Source organism: Arthroderma uncinatum (assembly GCF_011692745.1).
Source record: "Arthroderma uncinatum strain CBS 119779 chromosome Unknown scaffold1, whole genome shotgun sequence".
Classification (NCBI taxonomy): Eukaryota; Fungi; Ascomycota; class Eurotiomycetes; order Onygenales; family Arthrodermataceae; genus Arthroderma; species Arthroderma uncinatum.
This window is the reverse complement of record NW_022983863.1, coordinates 125,362-140,292: the sequence shown is the minus strand read 5'-3', so window position 1 is coordinate 140,292 and position 14,931 is coordinate 125,362. Positions and strand designations below refer to the sequence as shown.

Here is a 14,931-nt window from a genome sequence, read left to right as displayed (position 1 = left end):
TAAAAGTCAAGCCATCGTCAGATGGTATTTAGCTTGCACCCGCACCACCTCCGCGGATTCGCTTCCCGTTCCCTGTATCAGGTGCTTCAGCTCCATCTTCTCTTGTCCGTTTATTGCCTTGCGGGATAAATTGCCGTGCTTGAACATTCAGTCCGCCACGTCCACCCCTCGGACTCGATTGACCCGTGCCGGCTGGCAGGTTTCCAGTCTGAACATGCTGGGCTCCTCCGCGTCCTTGGCCACCTCGGCCACGACCGCCTCGAGGAACGCCGTGACCTCGCGAGGCAGTCAGTTGCTGGCCTTGCTGTAGTTGCTGTGGTTGTTGTTGTTGTTGTTGACCAGGGCCTTGTTGGCCGACGACACTATGCGGCTGACCAGCTTGGCCAGCAGGGCCGCCTCGACCGCGTCCACCCCTGGCAACGGGTAGGCCTGATTGAAGGGCACGAAGTGCTCCAGGACCTGTCCCTGCGGCCGGGTGATGTGTAGCTTGAGGAGGGCGATTGGGGAGTCCTGAAGCCGGCTGGGCTTGTTGGGCCGGTTGGGCCTGCTGAGGCTGCTGACCTCTTTGGGCTTGTATGCTAGATGCTGCGGGTGGACCAGTAGGACCTTGCTGCTGAGGAACTTGGGAGGTTGGTTGAGGTATAGACTGTCCTTGGGGTGCCTGAGTTACTTGGGTAGGCCGTTCAGCTGGGGTTGGGGTTGGCTGGGATTCAGTTGGCATTGCTGGCTTTGCGGGCGTCGTGGGGGCTACCGGTGTTTGTGGAGCGGGCTGCTGAGCTGCTTGCGGCATAGGAGCTGGGGGTTGGGCTGGAGCTGGAGCTGGAGCTGGGGATTGAACGACTGCGGGCGTCTGTGGTGCTGGCTTAGGAGTAGCAGCTTGGGATGCTGGGGCTGGTCTAGCAACTTTAGCAACCTCCCAAACCTCCACAACTGGCTTCTGTGGTGTATCGGTTGCAGCTTTTTGGACAACTTCAAGTTTAGCTTGCGCATTCCTAGCTCTGCCTTCCGTCATGCTGACCTTGGCCAGCAATCGTTTCTCGGCTAGTTCGACAGCGGAGCCAATCTTTTGTTCACGCTCCTTCAATAGAGCCTCTTTTTCGTCATTGAACTTCTTCTCCAACTCTTTTATAGCAGCTGGGTCAGCCTCCTTCGGCATGGTTTCTCGTTCCCGACTCAAGGCATTCCTGATACTGTTTCTGACAATGCCACGGATGGTTTCATTCGTAGCCACCAGCTCTCTTGCCTGACTATCAGAAAGCTCTTGAGGCACTCCTCCAGAAGATTTGGCTGCTAGCTCTTGCTGATAGGTTGCAACCAATTTGTCAACCTGCTCCTTATGAGCCGCCTTGTACTCCGCCAGTTTGTTATTCAGAGTCTCCTTCATCTTTTCAATTCTCTCCCTGATCCTTCCATCCACCTCCGCATCTTTCTCAGCAAGGGCTGCTTCCAATCTTGCTACTTTCTCCTCGAGTTCTGCTATCTTCTGCGCGCTTTCAAGGCTAGGTTGCTCGGAGGAGATAATAGGCGGAGCTGTATTAGTTGCCTGTACCTCTGTACCAGTTTGAGCAGGTGTCGCGGGCGGGTTTTCTGATATACTGGTCTTCAACGAATTGAGTTCTTCTCTGGTATTATTCAACTCTACCTGGAGAGCTTCCTTTTCGTGAATAGCAACATTGAGCTCTGTCTGCTTAGCGTTGATTCTGCCTGTAAGCTCTTTCGATCTAGCTTTGAACTGCTCGGTAAGTTTAGAACGTAGATCCTGAACTTTCTCCTCTGCTTGTCTGAGCTGCTCCGGGAACGAGTCAATTTGGGCTTGAAGGGCACTCTTCTCGGCGGACGCCTCGGTTTGATCCTTCTCGAGAGAAGCAAGCTTTTCCTTCAATGCTTCCATTTCAACAGGATCGACACGGTCGTACTTTTGAAGAATATTCTGCGTTCGCTGCTGCCATCTATCCCTGTCCTCTTGGAGTAGTTTCACTTCACCATCCTTAGCTTCAAGGTTATTCTCGAGTTCCTGGATGCGAGTTTGGAGGGGCTCGGCTTGCCGCTGAAGTTCCTCGATTTGAGCCGATTTCAAGGTGATAGCTGCCTCGTATTGTTTAATTTGATTGCGAAGAGTGACACTACTCTCACGGAAGAGGTTAAGCTCATTGAGAGTTTCCATGAGCTTATTGTGATTGAGAGTGTTATGCTCGCTATCGGCTTCGGCCCGACGGTGTTGTTCGAGTTTGAGACGAGTGTCCTCAAGCTGGCCCTGAGCGTAGTCGAGCTGTTGTCGGAGTCGCTTGCTTTCTTGAGTTGACAAATGGTATTGGACGTCAACAATTTCTTTCTCTCTGCGTAAGAATTTGATGACTTCCTGGAGACCTTCCAAATCAGTACCAGATGCATTGCCGTCTTCTTCGGTATTCTCGGGCATGCTGGCGCGATCACGTTGCAATGCGGAAATTTGACGAGTAATGGTTTCCAGCTGTCCATGTAGCAGCGAGTTTTGATTGAGAACTTCTTCCCTACGGCGATTCAACTCTCCAATCTCAGATTCATATCGTTCCTTCATTTCATTCCAATTCTCTTCTTGGTGTGTTAGGTTATTCTTGGCCGTCTCTGTTTGGGTTCGCAAATCCACCACTTCCAGCTTGAGCTGGTTTGCTTCAGCTCGAACAGTTTGCAAGTTCCTGGCTGCGTCGGCGTGCTTAACAAGCTCATTCTCGTAATTCTGTTGGGCGTTCTGAGCAATTTCGGCTTGTGCTTTGAGATCTTGTTGATGGAATTGCGCAGCTGCAGTGTATCGTTCTTCATTTTCCTTGAGTCTCTTGATTTCAGCCTCCAACATTTCTTTCTGGTCCTCCATGCGGCGCTGTGCCTCTCCCTCTTGGTCCCGAAGTTTCGATATTTCATTGTTGGTAGCTGCGAGTTCACCGGTAATCTCCTCGACTCGTTTCTCCAAATCAGAAATCTTGGCATTCTTTTCCTCGAGGAGGCGGTCTGTTTCCTCACGGTACTGCTCGTTGGTGTCGTTAAGTGCCTCAAGCCTTTCTTCGGTCGACTGGCTAATGGCCTTATAGTCCTCGGCTTGTTCCTTCGCATGTTCCAGTTCGCTCTTGGCCAGCTCGAGATCGCGTTTCAGCTCAGAAACTTCAATGGCCAATTCCTGCTCTCGGCTTAATTGATTTTCAGTAACGGTCTCAGAGGTTTCATCACCAGAAGCTGGAGCTGGAGCATTAGCGCTAGGTTTATGTTGCAACACCGCGAGCCGCTCTTCGACGCTCTTAAGCTCGACTGATAGCTCGTCGACCCTTGATTGCAGATGATCTCTACTTGTTTTCGTGGCAATAAGCTCTTCACGAGAGGATGCCAGGCTCGTAACAAGATCATCGATTCTCTTTTGGCTTTGCTCGTGGTCGTATTCCTTTCGAAGTGTTGCCTTCTTTGCCTCCTCGGTTTCTTCATTGAGTTTACGTTTCGTGGTTTGCAGCTCTGATTCCAAAGCCTCGACGGTTGCTTGAAGGCGACGTCGACTTTCAGATTCAGAGTGTTCGCGTTCATTCAACATAGACTGTAAGTTTGCGTTCAATGAATCCAAACGACTGCGCTCGTTTCGTAACGCTTCGTTATCCTCCACCAGCCTCTTCTCTATACTCTTCCAAAGATCCTTCTCTGCTTTGAGATTTGCGCTCTCCCTCGTGAGACTATCCGCGAGACCTCGTGCCTCTACAAGATCCTCGGCTACCTGTTGCGTTCGAAGGTCTTGTTTGTTTGCGTTTTCCATCAAGGTGGTATGTCGCTTCTGAAGCTCCACATTCTCGCCCTTAAGCAGGTTGAAGTTCGATTGTAGAAGCTCGGCACGCTGGATAGCAGAAGCAAGTTGGCTACTTGCGCGGCTAACTTCGCTCTGGAGTTCATTGTTTCGCCTCGTCAGCTCGTTAACCTGCTGTTTCAACGAGGAGTGGTCGGTTGCTGTTTCTTCGCGGAAGGAATCGAAATGAACTTGTAATTTCCTGAGAAGGTCAGCATAGTCGGGGCCCGGAGCAGCAGACATAGTACTGCTATCCAGTGCGGGAGGAGCAGCTCCCAAGGGGAGGGATTGGGAGAAGGGTTCAGAGGATTCTCCAGTTTCGCGACGACGGATAAGCATGCTGCGGAATGTATCTCGTTCCTTGATGTAACTCTTGGTCTGGGAGATGAGGTTTGCCATTTCATCACGATAGGTTTGAACACGAACACGTAGCTCTTTGAGTTCCTCCTGGTCCTTCTGGTGGGAAAGATTCTTTTTCCGGGCTTCCTCGCCTTCCATCTTGTCTCCAAGGTCCCGAAGCATTCTTCGAAGTGTGACATTTTGCTCCTGCAGCTCGCCGAGGTTTTTGAAGGTCGTTACGTGGCGGCTGATAAACTGGCCGGTATCTGTCATGTCCTCTGCTGACTCTTCAATGCCCTCACGAGCGATTCTCTCTAGATCTGCTCGGTCGTATTCCTTCTCGCCAGCAGAGAGTAAGTGGACTTCCATAACCAGTACCTTCACTTGTGAGCTAAGATCCCTAAGTTGCTGGCGTAAAATCTGTCCTTCGCGTTCCAAACCGCCAACCTGTCCCTGCCATTTCCTAGCCTCCCGGGTTGCAGCCTCTCTTTCTTTGCCGGCCGTGTCTAGAATGTTGGACATATCAACAACAGCGGCCTCAAGGCGTGAGTGATCTGAACGTAGCTCATCAATCTCTGGTTGTCTCGACTCCAAATCCTGTACCATTTCATCCATAGCAGCTTTGAGCTCCTCATTATTCTTTTGCTCGGCGTTGAGAAGTGTCCGCATTTTGTCGTATTCAGTGTACATCTGGGTTAACGTCAACCCACCCTTCACGCCGCGTGAAGATCGTGGCGAGAAGGAACCAACAGGGGTTCCAGGGCGGAGAGGTGTAGAAACGCCATTATTCAGGCTGGGGCTCATGGGTTGTAGTCGTGCGGCGGCGCCTTCAGCTTCTAGTTGTTTAACGGCCAACTCTAGCTCTGCGACACGGCGTTCGGCAGCTTCCTTATCAGAGTGTTCGGTTTCAATTTCGGCTCGAAGCCTAGAAATTTGCTCGGTGGCATCATCTCTAGCTTTTTCCAGCGTAATTTGGAATTCCTGCACTCGTTGTTTTGCGGTTTCAGCGGCAGCCTGTTGAAGCTGTGCAAGGCGTGAGGAACTATCCAGTTCGATGCGGAAAGATTCGCTTGCTTGGATAGCTTCTTCCTTGAGTTGTTGTATACTTGCTAGAGAATCCTCGTATTTCTGCTCAACGTCATCTAGACGACGTTTGAGAGCATTTTCGCTCCGTTCCAGTGTTTCGACTTTCGAATTGGCTTCTTCATTCAGTCGTTGGAGTTCGGATATACGAGCGCTCTTCTCTTTTCGGAACTTGAGATGCTCCGCAGATTTGGTCTTCAATTCGGTCTCGAACCACTCATTGTTCTTCTTCAGCAGCTCCACTTCCTGCTGCAAGCTCTGTTCGCGGAATCGTGTACTGGCGGCTGTAGATGATGCCGCTTGTATCTTCTGCTCGAGAGCTGTGACTTCACGTCGAAGGTCGATGGTTTTACGATGCTGGGTGGACAGTTCTTCGGCAAGCTTGTCGTACGCGGTAGATTTGGATTCGAGAAGGCCAAGGGTGTCCCGATTCGATGCTTCTAATGATGCGATGCGTGACCTGAAGCTTCCAACTTCTGCTTCGCTGGTGGAAGATGTTGACTTTAGAGTCCCAATTTCTGATTCAAGCTGGGATCGAGTGTTTTCTTTTGTACCGTCGTAGTTGTCAGAAGCATATACATTGACTCTGATATATGGCAGTAGACTCACCTGATTCCTGAAGCTTAGTTCGAAGTTTTGATACTTCCTCAAGGCCTTTCTCGACCGACGACTTCAGCACCTTCACCTTTGCCTCACCACCACGGACAGCATTTTCAAGCTCTACCTCCAGCCGTAGCTTGTCAGATTTAAGCTCCTCCGTCTCGCGAGCCTTTGTCGAAATATTCTCCAATAGCTGGTTCACAAGCTCGACGGTCGGATTCTCCGATAGGGTAGTCAACGCGGATTCCGGGATCGCATAATGCGAGGAGAGAAAAGGAATATCAACGGCGGCAGTCGCCATGGCTGCGTCTCCTAGAAGACAGAGCAAAGGATCGACCTAAGGCGCGTCTTCGCGACCATCCACGGTCGTCAACTCGAAGGGCACCCGTGTAGAAAACAGAGACCTCGCTGAGCTCATGGAAGAACTACCATGTAAACAAGTGCAAATCGCAAGGTATTCGCAGTATCTCTCATTCACAGACAAACCCTCACTATATACCAAGGGTCTGGAGGCCTCCAGACGTGACAAAGCGGCAGGTGAAGCTCGCGATTGATGAGATCTCCAAGCTTCACTCCTGGTCGATAACTACGAGCCGCTTCATTCTTCCATTCGAGGTGGTTTGGTATGGGGTCACGTGAGCATCTCTCGTTCTTCCGCTTTTCTTCTTCTTCTTCTTCTTCCTCTCTCTCTTCTCTCTCTTCTCTCTCTCCTCTCTCTTCTCTCTCATCCTCATCCAGTCTAGCTGTCGGAAGCTACTCGCCATCGAACAGGGTCTTGAGGATCAGGATCTGCGGGGGAGCTATGCGAGTGATTTCGTCTGCTCAGTAGATGTGTCTGGTGTCAACGTGAGCCTGCTGCCTTGCGAAGACAGGGCATATATCGACCTCCCAACACCTCCGCCATGTCGTACTTCCAGAAGCAGATAAACTCCTTTAGCAATAATGTTGTCTCTGTTGCCAGCAGGCTCCCTCAGGACCGGAGATCGGCTATTGCGAACAACGCTGTCTCTACGCCACAGCCAGCGTCAACGGCCTCTACGCCTGCCGCTCAAACTCCAAGACGCCATGATGCAGATATCGTCTATTCGCAGCCCGCCAACACGGGGACGGGGAGAGATATCATGACACAGGTGTTCTTTGCCATAGAGCATATGAAGGCCAAGAATGTTCCGCTGAAGTTCGCGGATATCGAATCGTACTTGTCTCTCTCGAGGCAGGGTCATGACATGGGATACATCCACGCCTTGAGACGGATTCTGCAATCGCACGATAAAGTCGAGTTCGATCCGTCCGGTGCCAACGGCGAAGGAACTTTCCGGTTCCGCCCCCCGCATAACATTCGATCAGCAGACCAGCTCCTGCGCCATCTCCAGTCCCAGAAGACGGCGCAAGGGATGAGCGTCAAGGACTTGCGAGAAGGCTGGCCAAATATCGTTGAAACGATCAACAGTCTTGAAAAGGAAGGGAAGCTGCTTGTGACGAGGAATAAGAAGGACAACCATCCAAAGATGATTTGGGCAAATGATCCTTCCCTCTCGCAGAAGTTCGACCCTGAGTTTTGCCAAATCTGGGAAAAGGTCAAGATTCCCGACCATCAGACTGTGATGGAGGAGCTTGAGAAGGCTGGAATAACGCCTACCAGCAAGCACAAAGCTGTCAAATCTAGGCCGAAGATAGAGCAGAAGAAAGTCAAGAAAGCGCGCAGGAGCGGCAAGACTACAAACACGCACATGGCCGGTGTTCTCAGAGATTATTCGCATCTTAAGAGATAGCATCGATAAACAACTCATTTAATTTATTGGGTTTCGGAGTTTATACTACCAGGTTAATCGGTTTACAATGATGGCAAGTCCTCTGGGAGGAGTTTTTTCCTTATTACTTTTCAGGCATCCCTTTGGCGTTATCCTTTACACCCTGTATTTTATCCATTCTCCTTGCATGGTTTCCTAACTTGATCTATTGCATTGACTCTAAAAGATATAACAACAATCAAAGCAACTATTTCTATAGTCCCCCACTATGAAGCCATCCCCCAGCCTAAAGAGCGAGTGGAGTAGAGTACACCCATACCAAAGAACTAACTATGACCCAAAAAAAAAAGGTGGTATCTTTATTTTCTCAATGTTTCCCATTGACCACGGGGAGAGGTCCCTCCGTTCTCTCCAGGTATTCAACCATGGCCTCAATCGTACAGACCTTTATCCCCCACTTCTTCCCAAACTTCAAACAGCCGTCCCGTCGCAGCATTCCACCACCAGTCTGCTCTGCAACGCCCTCGGAGGACTCGCCGTCTTCGACCAGTTCACAGATCACGCCAGCTGGGAATTTCCCCGCAAGCCGACAGAGGTCCACGGTAGCTTCGGTGTGGCCTCTGCGTTCACGGACGCCGCCAATTTTCGCCTGGAGAGGGAGGATATGGCCCGGTCGCCGGAAGCTGGCTGGCTTTACGTCCGACGAGGCAAGTGTGCGGCATGTCAGGGCTCTGTCATGGGCAGAGATTCCGGTAGTTACTGAAGGGTCATTAGAGTCGATCGAGATTGTGTATGCGGTGCGGTGAGGATCGGTGCTTCGGGCGACCATCTGAGGGAGCTCGAGGTGGGTGGTCAGGTTGGGCAGTATAGGGGCGCATATGTAGCCGCTACAGACATAGATGCGCATGGTTAGAACGGTCGATAGACGATTGGATGAGCTCTTCCTCATGGGACGGACCTTGAATGTCGGACCATAAATGCCATCTTGCTGGTTGTTATGGATTCTGCGGCGATGATCAGGTCGCCTTCATTTTCCCTGTCTTCCGAGTCGAGAACGATGAGGAACTCTCCATTTCCTGTAAAGCACACCGGGTTAGCACTATATCAGAGCCTTCACAGTGCCGTAAGAACCTACTGAATGCTTCTATCGACTCTTCTACCGTGTTGAATTGTAATTCCTCCTGTGGCGATGCCATTCTGAATGTGCTGGTGGTGCGTATTTCGGGCGGGGGTTCGCAGCGCAGAGGTCGTTATAAGGGTATATAGTATAACACTCGGTGCAGTCAGGCGTCTCAAGGCCGAAGATGTGATAACCAGGTGATATCCAGGTGATATCCAGGTTATAAATATGCGATCGGGTTATCAGTATCAAGGGCGAAATACTCGACCGCGGGGGAGCTAAAGCGGAAAAAAAAGTCTAAAGGACTGGCTGTTCCTCGGCGGCCGAACGGTTGGACCGGAACATAAAAAGAATATATCAGGATGCTGGTTTCAGGGATCTGGAGAGACAAAATAGAAGAGTCGTTGCTGTGAGATATCGAGGATGTTCCTATAATAAGTTCTGGCAGCTTCACAGGGCGCAGACAGGGAGCCGGCACTTATCCGGACCTCGGCTTCTTGTATACGCGACGGCGAGAAGTCGACGAGATGGCGATTCTTTCTTCTTTCTTACGAGATGGACTGTCATACATTTGTAAACTCCAGGGCATGAGAGAGAACTACTTGACCAGGGTGCAGGATCTGGATTAGCAGGCCATTATTAATACATTTGGAAGCAGGTTGCTGAATATCACGTAAGGTCCGATGCCCAGGGCCAGCTCATATGCATGCTCTCCCTCAGGCTCAGTCCCAGGGCCGCCCTATACTCTTCGTCGCGAGTCGACGCCTCATCAGGGATCGCTGGATCTTCTTCGACATGGCGGGAAAAGCGGACTCGTCCGAGGCGAGCTCCAGTCCAGATTAGCAGTTCGTCGTGGTCAAGATTCCTCCTGGTCGGTACGATCTTGCGAGCCATATGTTGAACCTGGCCGCCCATGGTTTCGTGCATATTATATCGTGGACCGGTCGGCGAGCTGGCGTTTATATCGAACTCTCGTATGATCGTCTTCCCGTCTCGTTCCGTCCATTTGATATTGCCACTTGAATCGGAACAGACTATCCGGGCACCGTGAGTAGCAACGGAGAGAATCTTTGAACGCACTGAAATATGCCGGTTTCGATAAAGGGCCCTGTTTTCAAGCATGGGAGAAGGCGCACCGCCCCAGTCTCCAGCTGCATCTCGAGCAGAAAGAGCATATAGCTCCAAGGAACCAAAGCCCTTATGCTCGCCACATGCAATAATAGACTGATTGGGACCACTGAGATCATCGGGCGTCCTATATCGTTTGGGAATGGATGGCAAGGCCGCTAAACCACACAAACGTGCCCCAGAGTGTGCACTGGCTTGTAGACGTCCTATATTCCGGCGGTCGTAAAGGAGGACACTCGAAAACCGCCCAGCTACAACTATCGAGTTTATGCTCGGAAGCGGAGGGTGAAGCACGAAATTAGGGCCGGTGCCGAATAAATCAGCGTAGTCGACGGTTCCAGCTGGCATGGGGCTGAAAGGGAGGGACTTGGTAGCCAGTGCGAATGAGGATTTAGAATCCAGGGATAAAGACTTGTCCGGCTGATGATAAGCCGGTGAGGATCTCGGATCATGTAGATGCAGGCTATCCCTAGTAGCAACGGTGAGAGGCGCACGATATTCTGACGTTTCTTGTGATAGTGCAAATACACACTGAGGATGTCGCTTCTGTGATATCAGCTGGAGGGTGTGTAAATCAACTTCATTCAGCACGTTTTCAACGGCAATATATGCTCTTTTTGAAATAGAATCAATGCTGACACATTCAACTGCACCCCCAAACTGCATAAGGGTGTCAATCGGCCTGGAGCGATCGGTAAGCAAGAGTGTAGGACGACTTGATCTGATAGCTTTCCCCCTCCGCTCTTTCCCATTAGCATCATCAGCGTGGTTAAAATCCCAAACGGCTACAGAACCGTCCTCGAGAGGAGCAATGATTTGGTCTTCTGCCCCGTAGCTTCTATCTTCCAGGATGCCCATCCCTTTCACGTCAAGCGCCAAATCACGATTAGCTGCTTCAACGCCCGGGTTCCGCAACCAAGTGATGGACGTAGGGCCATGGCGAGCAATGTATTCGGTATACCAATCTATGCCTTCTCCTTGTTCCGATGGGTCCCAGAGAATAGCAGACTCCATGGAATGACTCTCAGCGTGGTTCGAGGAAGTGGGCGGACTTGATCCGTTCGCACCGCTCGAGTTCGCCCAGCGAAAGCGGTCTTGTAGGTTTGGCAGGCCAAACAGCCCACGTAGATTCAGCCGGTAGTCATATTTGTCTCGTTGCACTAGATAGCACTGTTCTCGCCATATATTGTTGTCACGCGCAATAGCACATAGGCTCCTTGATACCAGCTGCAAATGTGCTAGGTCTTCAGGGCCCAGATCTGTACAAGGAACTCCGTCAGCTCTTTTGCCCGTGGTTATGGATATGATAGAGGCACATACAATGGATGATTTTCGTAATAAGCTCTACCGGTAGCTTGTCCATTGTACTGCTGCCAAACAGCCGAAGCTCTCGGCCACACCGCAGCTAAACTTTTACTGAACTAGATAGTTAGTATATTAGCAGCCAGCTATATTCGTTTCAATACCGGTTAATATATATTCGGCAGGATCTTTATCCATCCTTGATTAGAGGAGATATTTATCCGAGGAAAGTTGTTGAACTGAAAGATATAGAGCAGGTCACGTGTTGAAGGATGACATCGAAGACTTGAACAAAAGTATAGATGCTCATAGACAGTTATGCTCGGTTATTAACAGTGATATCCCCGTCGAACAAGGTCAAGGGGAGTGTGTGAAATATGAAGTATTGATCTGCACGAAAGGATTGGTAAAAAAAGCCAAAATATAGATGCCTAGAGTATATCCAAGCCGCAATTTATGGCCAAGTCCATAAATAAAAAGTGCAAACAAGAATGAAATTCGTAAATTCCGTCCTATATTTCATTGATCAGGTTTCATAACTGCATCCTTACATAAAATAGTAATCTTCTTGAAGAACCGACGCCACTCAAGCGGGTCTCCTTTAATCTTGACAAATTCAACCTCGACAAGTCCCTCGGACACCATCTCTACTAAAATGTTGCCGTGAAGTGGGCATTTCCTGTCATCAGACGTTCGTAGTCGTATCAATACAGACTCTGTAGACATCTTTGGCGCAGCGGGAACATGTAGAAGCTGCAGTGCTTCGCAGATCCGAGGAACCAAGATCTTGATAGGCCAGGTAGAGAAGAAGCGTGTTAAGCCAGATGCTGGAACAATATCCTGGAATCGCTGTGCGTTTTGGGTTCGGCTAAGCGGGACAGAGGGTGTCGCGCAAAATTGCGACATTGATGGTTCTTCCAGTAGCTGTTCTGCAAGGAGAATGGCCTGGTCAGTGGTTATCCCATCTCGAGGTTGGGAGGCCGATTGGAGGCCAGTTGTCAGTCGAGGTGGTCCATCCCAATCCATGAGGCTGGCATCCATAGGACTCTCGGGCTGGGTAGCCGAAAATCTGGGTTTCAGGTTATCGTTTATATCGGTGTCAATGCTCATGGGGTCAGCATCCGTCGGCCGTGACTGAGACTGGGACTGAGACTGTGAAGAAGACAGTGGATCCTTGGTGAAATCGATGTGCAACGATTCAAACATTGTCGTGGCAAGGTTTACTGGATTGGAGAGCTTTCCGTCTGCTGAGAGGTGCTTATTTCGCCGTGTAAACCACGGGTGTCTCCGGATATCCTCCACCGTGAACCTACTGGTAACATCTAGCTTCAGCATACCACGCAGTAACGAGAGTGCAGTTGACGGGATGCCATTCCACAGCTCGTCCGATGGCCTCGAGTTTGACTTTACATAGTCACAGAACTCAAAGCTCTCGTCCGTAGGGCTATCCCAGGGGGTATTTCCAACGAGGAGAACAAATAGCACAATGCCGCAAGACCAGGTATCTGCAACATCGGCTCTGTATCCCCCACCCTTCGAGTGTCCCCGGTTACTGCATCGAATAACTTCGGGAGCAATGTAGGGGGGACTTCCACACAGCGTGGTATTTAATTTCAGCTTGCCCCCATACTCAAATAGTGTAGCCAACCCAAAATCAGCAATTTTCAGGTTCCCGTCCACAGAAAGTAGAATATTTTCAGGTTTGATATCTCGATGTCCTACCCCCTTGGAATGCATGAATCCAACCGCACTAACCAACTGCGAGAAGTAGACGTGTGCGATGTCCTCACCGACACCCTCGTCCGCCTCGATCTTGTCGAATAAATCACCACCTTCTGCGAGTTCCATCGCAATCCATCTCCAGATGTCATTCTCGCCTGTGTTGTAGAATGCTATAATGTTTTCATGGCTGCCAATATGCTTGTGCAACGCCACCTCCATCTGGAGCTGCTTCGCAGTGATATGGCCATGGCGAGCAGCATAATCCTTGTGGATAAATTTCACTGCGAAAATAGGGCCATCCGTGTTTAAGGGGCAGCCCTTCTTGATGCTAGAAATCACATATTAGCATGTTATTAGAGAAGTAAATTAAAAAAAAACGCGTAAAAGTCAGACGATACGTGGAAGCCAAAATCGCAAAGCATTTATTTACCATGCATAAGCTCCCTGTCCTATTGTCCTTGAGACTATGCGAAATGGCAGGTCGTCAGGCAACGGCGCCAACTGTGAATGCTTCATAGAGAAACGAGCGTCGTCCAACCGATGGTGAAACTACAAAACCCAGATCACTGCCAGTCCGCATAGGACATCCTGCACTCAGGCCTCGTCTCAGTCGCTGGCACAGGCTGTTCAACCGTCTGGACACGACGCGGGGACGAGGAGCAAAGGGCGTTTCAACTCGATCCCTGCGCGCGCGGTTTGAGTGGACGAGGTTTCGCTATCGATAAGGAAACCGCCCGTTGCTGGGGAAATAAACAAAAACACACACACGACAAGGCTTCGTCGCAGCCGCCCAACGTCTCCCGCTCCTAGACAGCTGCGACACATATCCTGCAGGCGAGACACCACGGCGTCAGACATCGGGTTCTTGGAGTTCTTTCAATGCGACGGTCCTGACTTCCTGTTGCCCTATTTAATCTCTCCGCCACCTCCTCATACCGATCTCTTAGGCCATCTCACTCCAGTGTCAGATAACCAGCCTAGTGGCCCTCTATCGAGTCGAAACTATGGAATACTCTATCGAAGACACGCAGAATGCGGCTCCGGAAGGCCAGTCCAATATCGAGAACTCCAAGCTCAGTTCAACGGCCTCCAAGGCGGACACGCAGAGCGTCACCAAGAGGTATATCTTTATACTATGTACTATTCGTTGGAAACTCAAGCTAATCTTGTCCGGCTATACAGACTCCAGAGCGAGCTCATGCAGCTGATGATGTCGCCATCTCCGGGAATATCAGCTTTCCCAGACGCAGACGGAAATCTTCTCAGCTGGACTGCTACAATTGACGGCCCTGATGATACACCTTATCAAAAACTCACCTTCAAGCTCTCGTTCGCCTTTCCTACAAACTACCCATACGCTCCTCCCACAGTCCTGTTCAAAACCCCAATCTACCACCCTAACGTGGACTTTTCTGGACGAATCTGCCTCGATATCCTAAAGGAGAAATGGAGCGCCGTGTATAACGTCCAAAGCGTACTCCTGAGTCTCCAGAGCCTTCTAGGCGAGCCAAATAAGTTCGTTGTCACCTGTCTGATGAATTGAGCTCATCCTGATTGATTGATCTCGTTGCTAACATTCCTGCCCCCTTTTAGCGCAAGCCCCCTAAACGGCCAAGCTGCCGAGCTGTGGGACAAAGACCCAGCGGAATACCAGAGACTGGTCCTTTCTCGACACCGCGATATCGAAGCCGGCGAGTAAAGCTTCAACGCCGATATGACTCTGGAAAGCGGCCAGAGCAATCCTAATATAAACGATTTTTTTGTTGCATCATTGGACGGCGGGGCAGAGACTTTCTTTTTTTCCCTTTTCATTGGATTATTTTTGTGTGTGGGCCGGAGTTTGCTCCTTTGATGCTACATAATTATGTCCCTTTGAGCTACGATACCTGGAAGATGGATGGGGTTGTCTTTTTTTGTCTTTATTTGTTTGACTTGGTGTTTGAATGTTGGTTATCATAGCACAAATGACATTTATCATTATGCCCAGCATGGCCAATAGTCATGCAGTGCATTCAGTGGATTTATTTCTTATAAAGAGCTCCTTGCTTTTGTAATTCTTTAATCCATTCATTGTGCTTCATATTGCTTTT

At 50.2% G+C, this 14,931-nt stretch overlaps 6 protein-coding genes across 6 annotated transcripts; 2 read left to right on the top strand and 4 right to left on the bottom strand.

Annotated features, from left to right (window-relative positions):
* Positions 1-28: 28 nt before the first annotated feature.
* On the bottom strand, positions 29-6,119 carry GIQ15_00043 (translation initiation factor IF-2; the record flags this gene model as incomplete). Its single annotated transcript, XM_033547460.1, has 2 exons — positions 29-5,763; positions 5,828-6,119. 2 exons carry the CDS (start codon positions 6,117-6,119, stop codon positions 29-31), a joined length of 6,027 nt encoding a protein of 2,008 aa, XP_033408411.1.
* Positions 6,120-6,720: 601 nt separating this feature from the next.
* GIQ15_00042 (transcription initiation factor IIE subunit beta) lies at positions 6,721-7,590 on the top strand (the record flags this gene model as incomplete). Its single annotated transcript, XM_033547459.1, has 1 exon — positions 6,721-7,590. The coding sequence occupies one exon, from the start codon at positions 6,721-6,723 to the stop codon at positions 7,588-7,590; it is 870 nt and encodes a 289-aa protein (XP_033408410.1).
* Positions 7,591-7,936: 346 nt separating this feature from the next.
* GIQ15_00041 (3,4-dihydroxy-2-butanone 4-phosphate synthase) lies at positions 7,937-8,765 on the bottom strand (the record flags this gene model as incomplete). Its single annotated transcript, XM_033547458.1, has 3 exons — positions 7,937-8,456; positions 8,528-8,645; positions 8,705-8,765. The coding sequence occupies 3 exons, from the start codon at positions 8,763-8,765 to the stop codon at positions 7,937-7,939; spliced, it is 699 nt and encodes a 232-aa protein (XP_033408409.1).
* Positions 8,766-9,358: 593 nt separating this feature from the next.
* On the bottom strand, positions 9,359-11,180 carry GIQ15_00040 (F-box domain-containing protein; the record flags this gene model as incomplete). Its single annotated transcript, XM_033547457.1, has 2 exons — positions 9,359-11,076; positions 11,138-11,180. 2 exons carry the CDS (start codon positions 11,178-11,180, stop codon positions 9,359-9,361), a joined length of 1,761 nt encoding a protein of 586 aa, XP_033408408.1.
* A 458-nt stretch (positions 11,181-11,638) lies between these two features.
* Positions 11,639-13,699, bottom strand: GIQ15_00039 (serine/threonine-protein kinase chk1; the record flags this gene model as incomplete). Its single annotated transcript, XM_033547456.1, has 2 exons — positions 11,639-13,169; positions 13,488-13,699. 2 exons carry the CDS (start codon positions 13,697-13,699, stop codon positions 11,639-11,641), a joined length of 1,743 nt encoding a protein of 580 aa, XP_033408407.1.
* A 146-nt stretch (positions 13,700-13,845) lies between these two features.
* On the top strand, positions 13,846-14,540 carry GIQ15_00038 (ubiquitin-conjugating enzyme E2; the record flags this gene model as incomplete). The annotated part of the gene is made up of 3 exons (XM_033547455.1): positions 13,846-13,961; positions 14,024-14,356; positions 14,435-14,540. The coding sequence occupies 3 exons, from the start codon at positions 13,846-13,848 to the stop codon at positions 14,538-14,540; spliced, it is 555 nt and encodes a 184-aa protein (XP_033408406.1).
* Between the last annotated feature and the right edge of the window lie 391 nt (positions 14,541-14,931).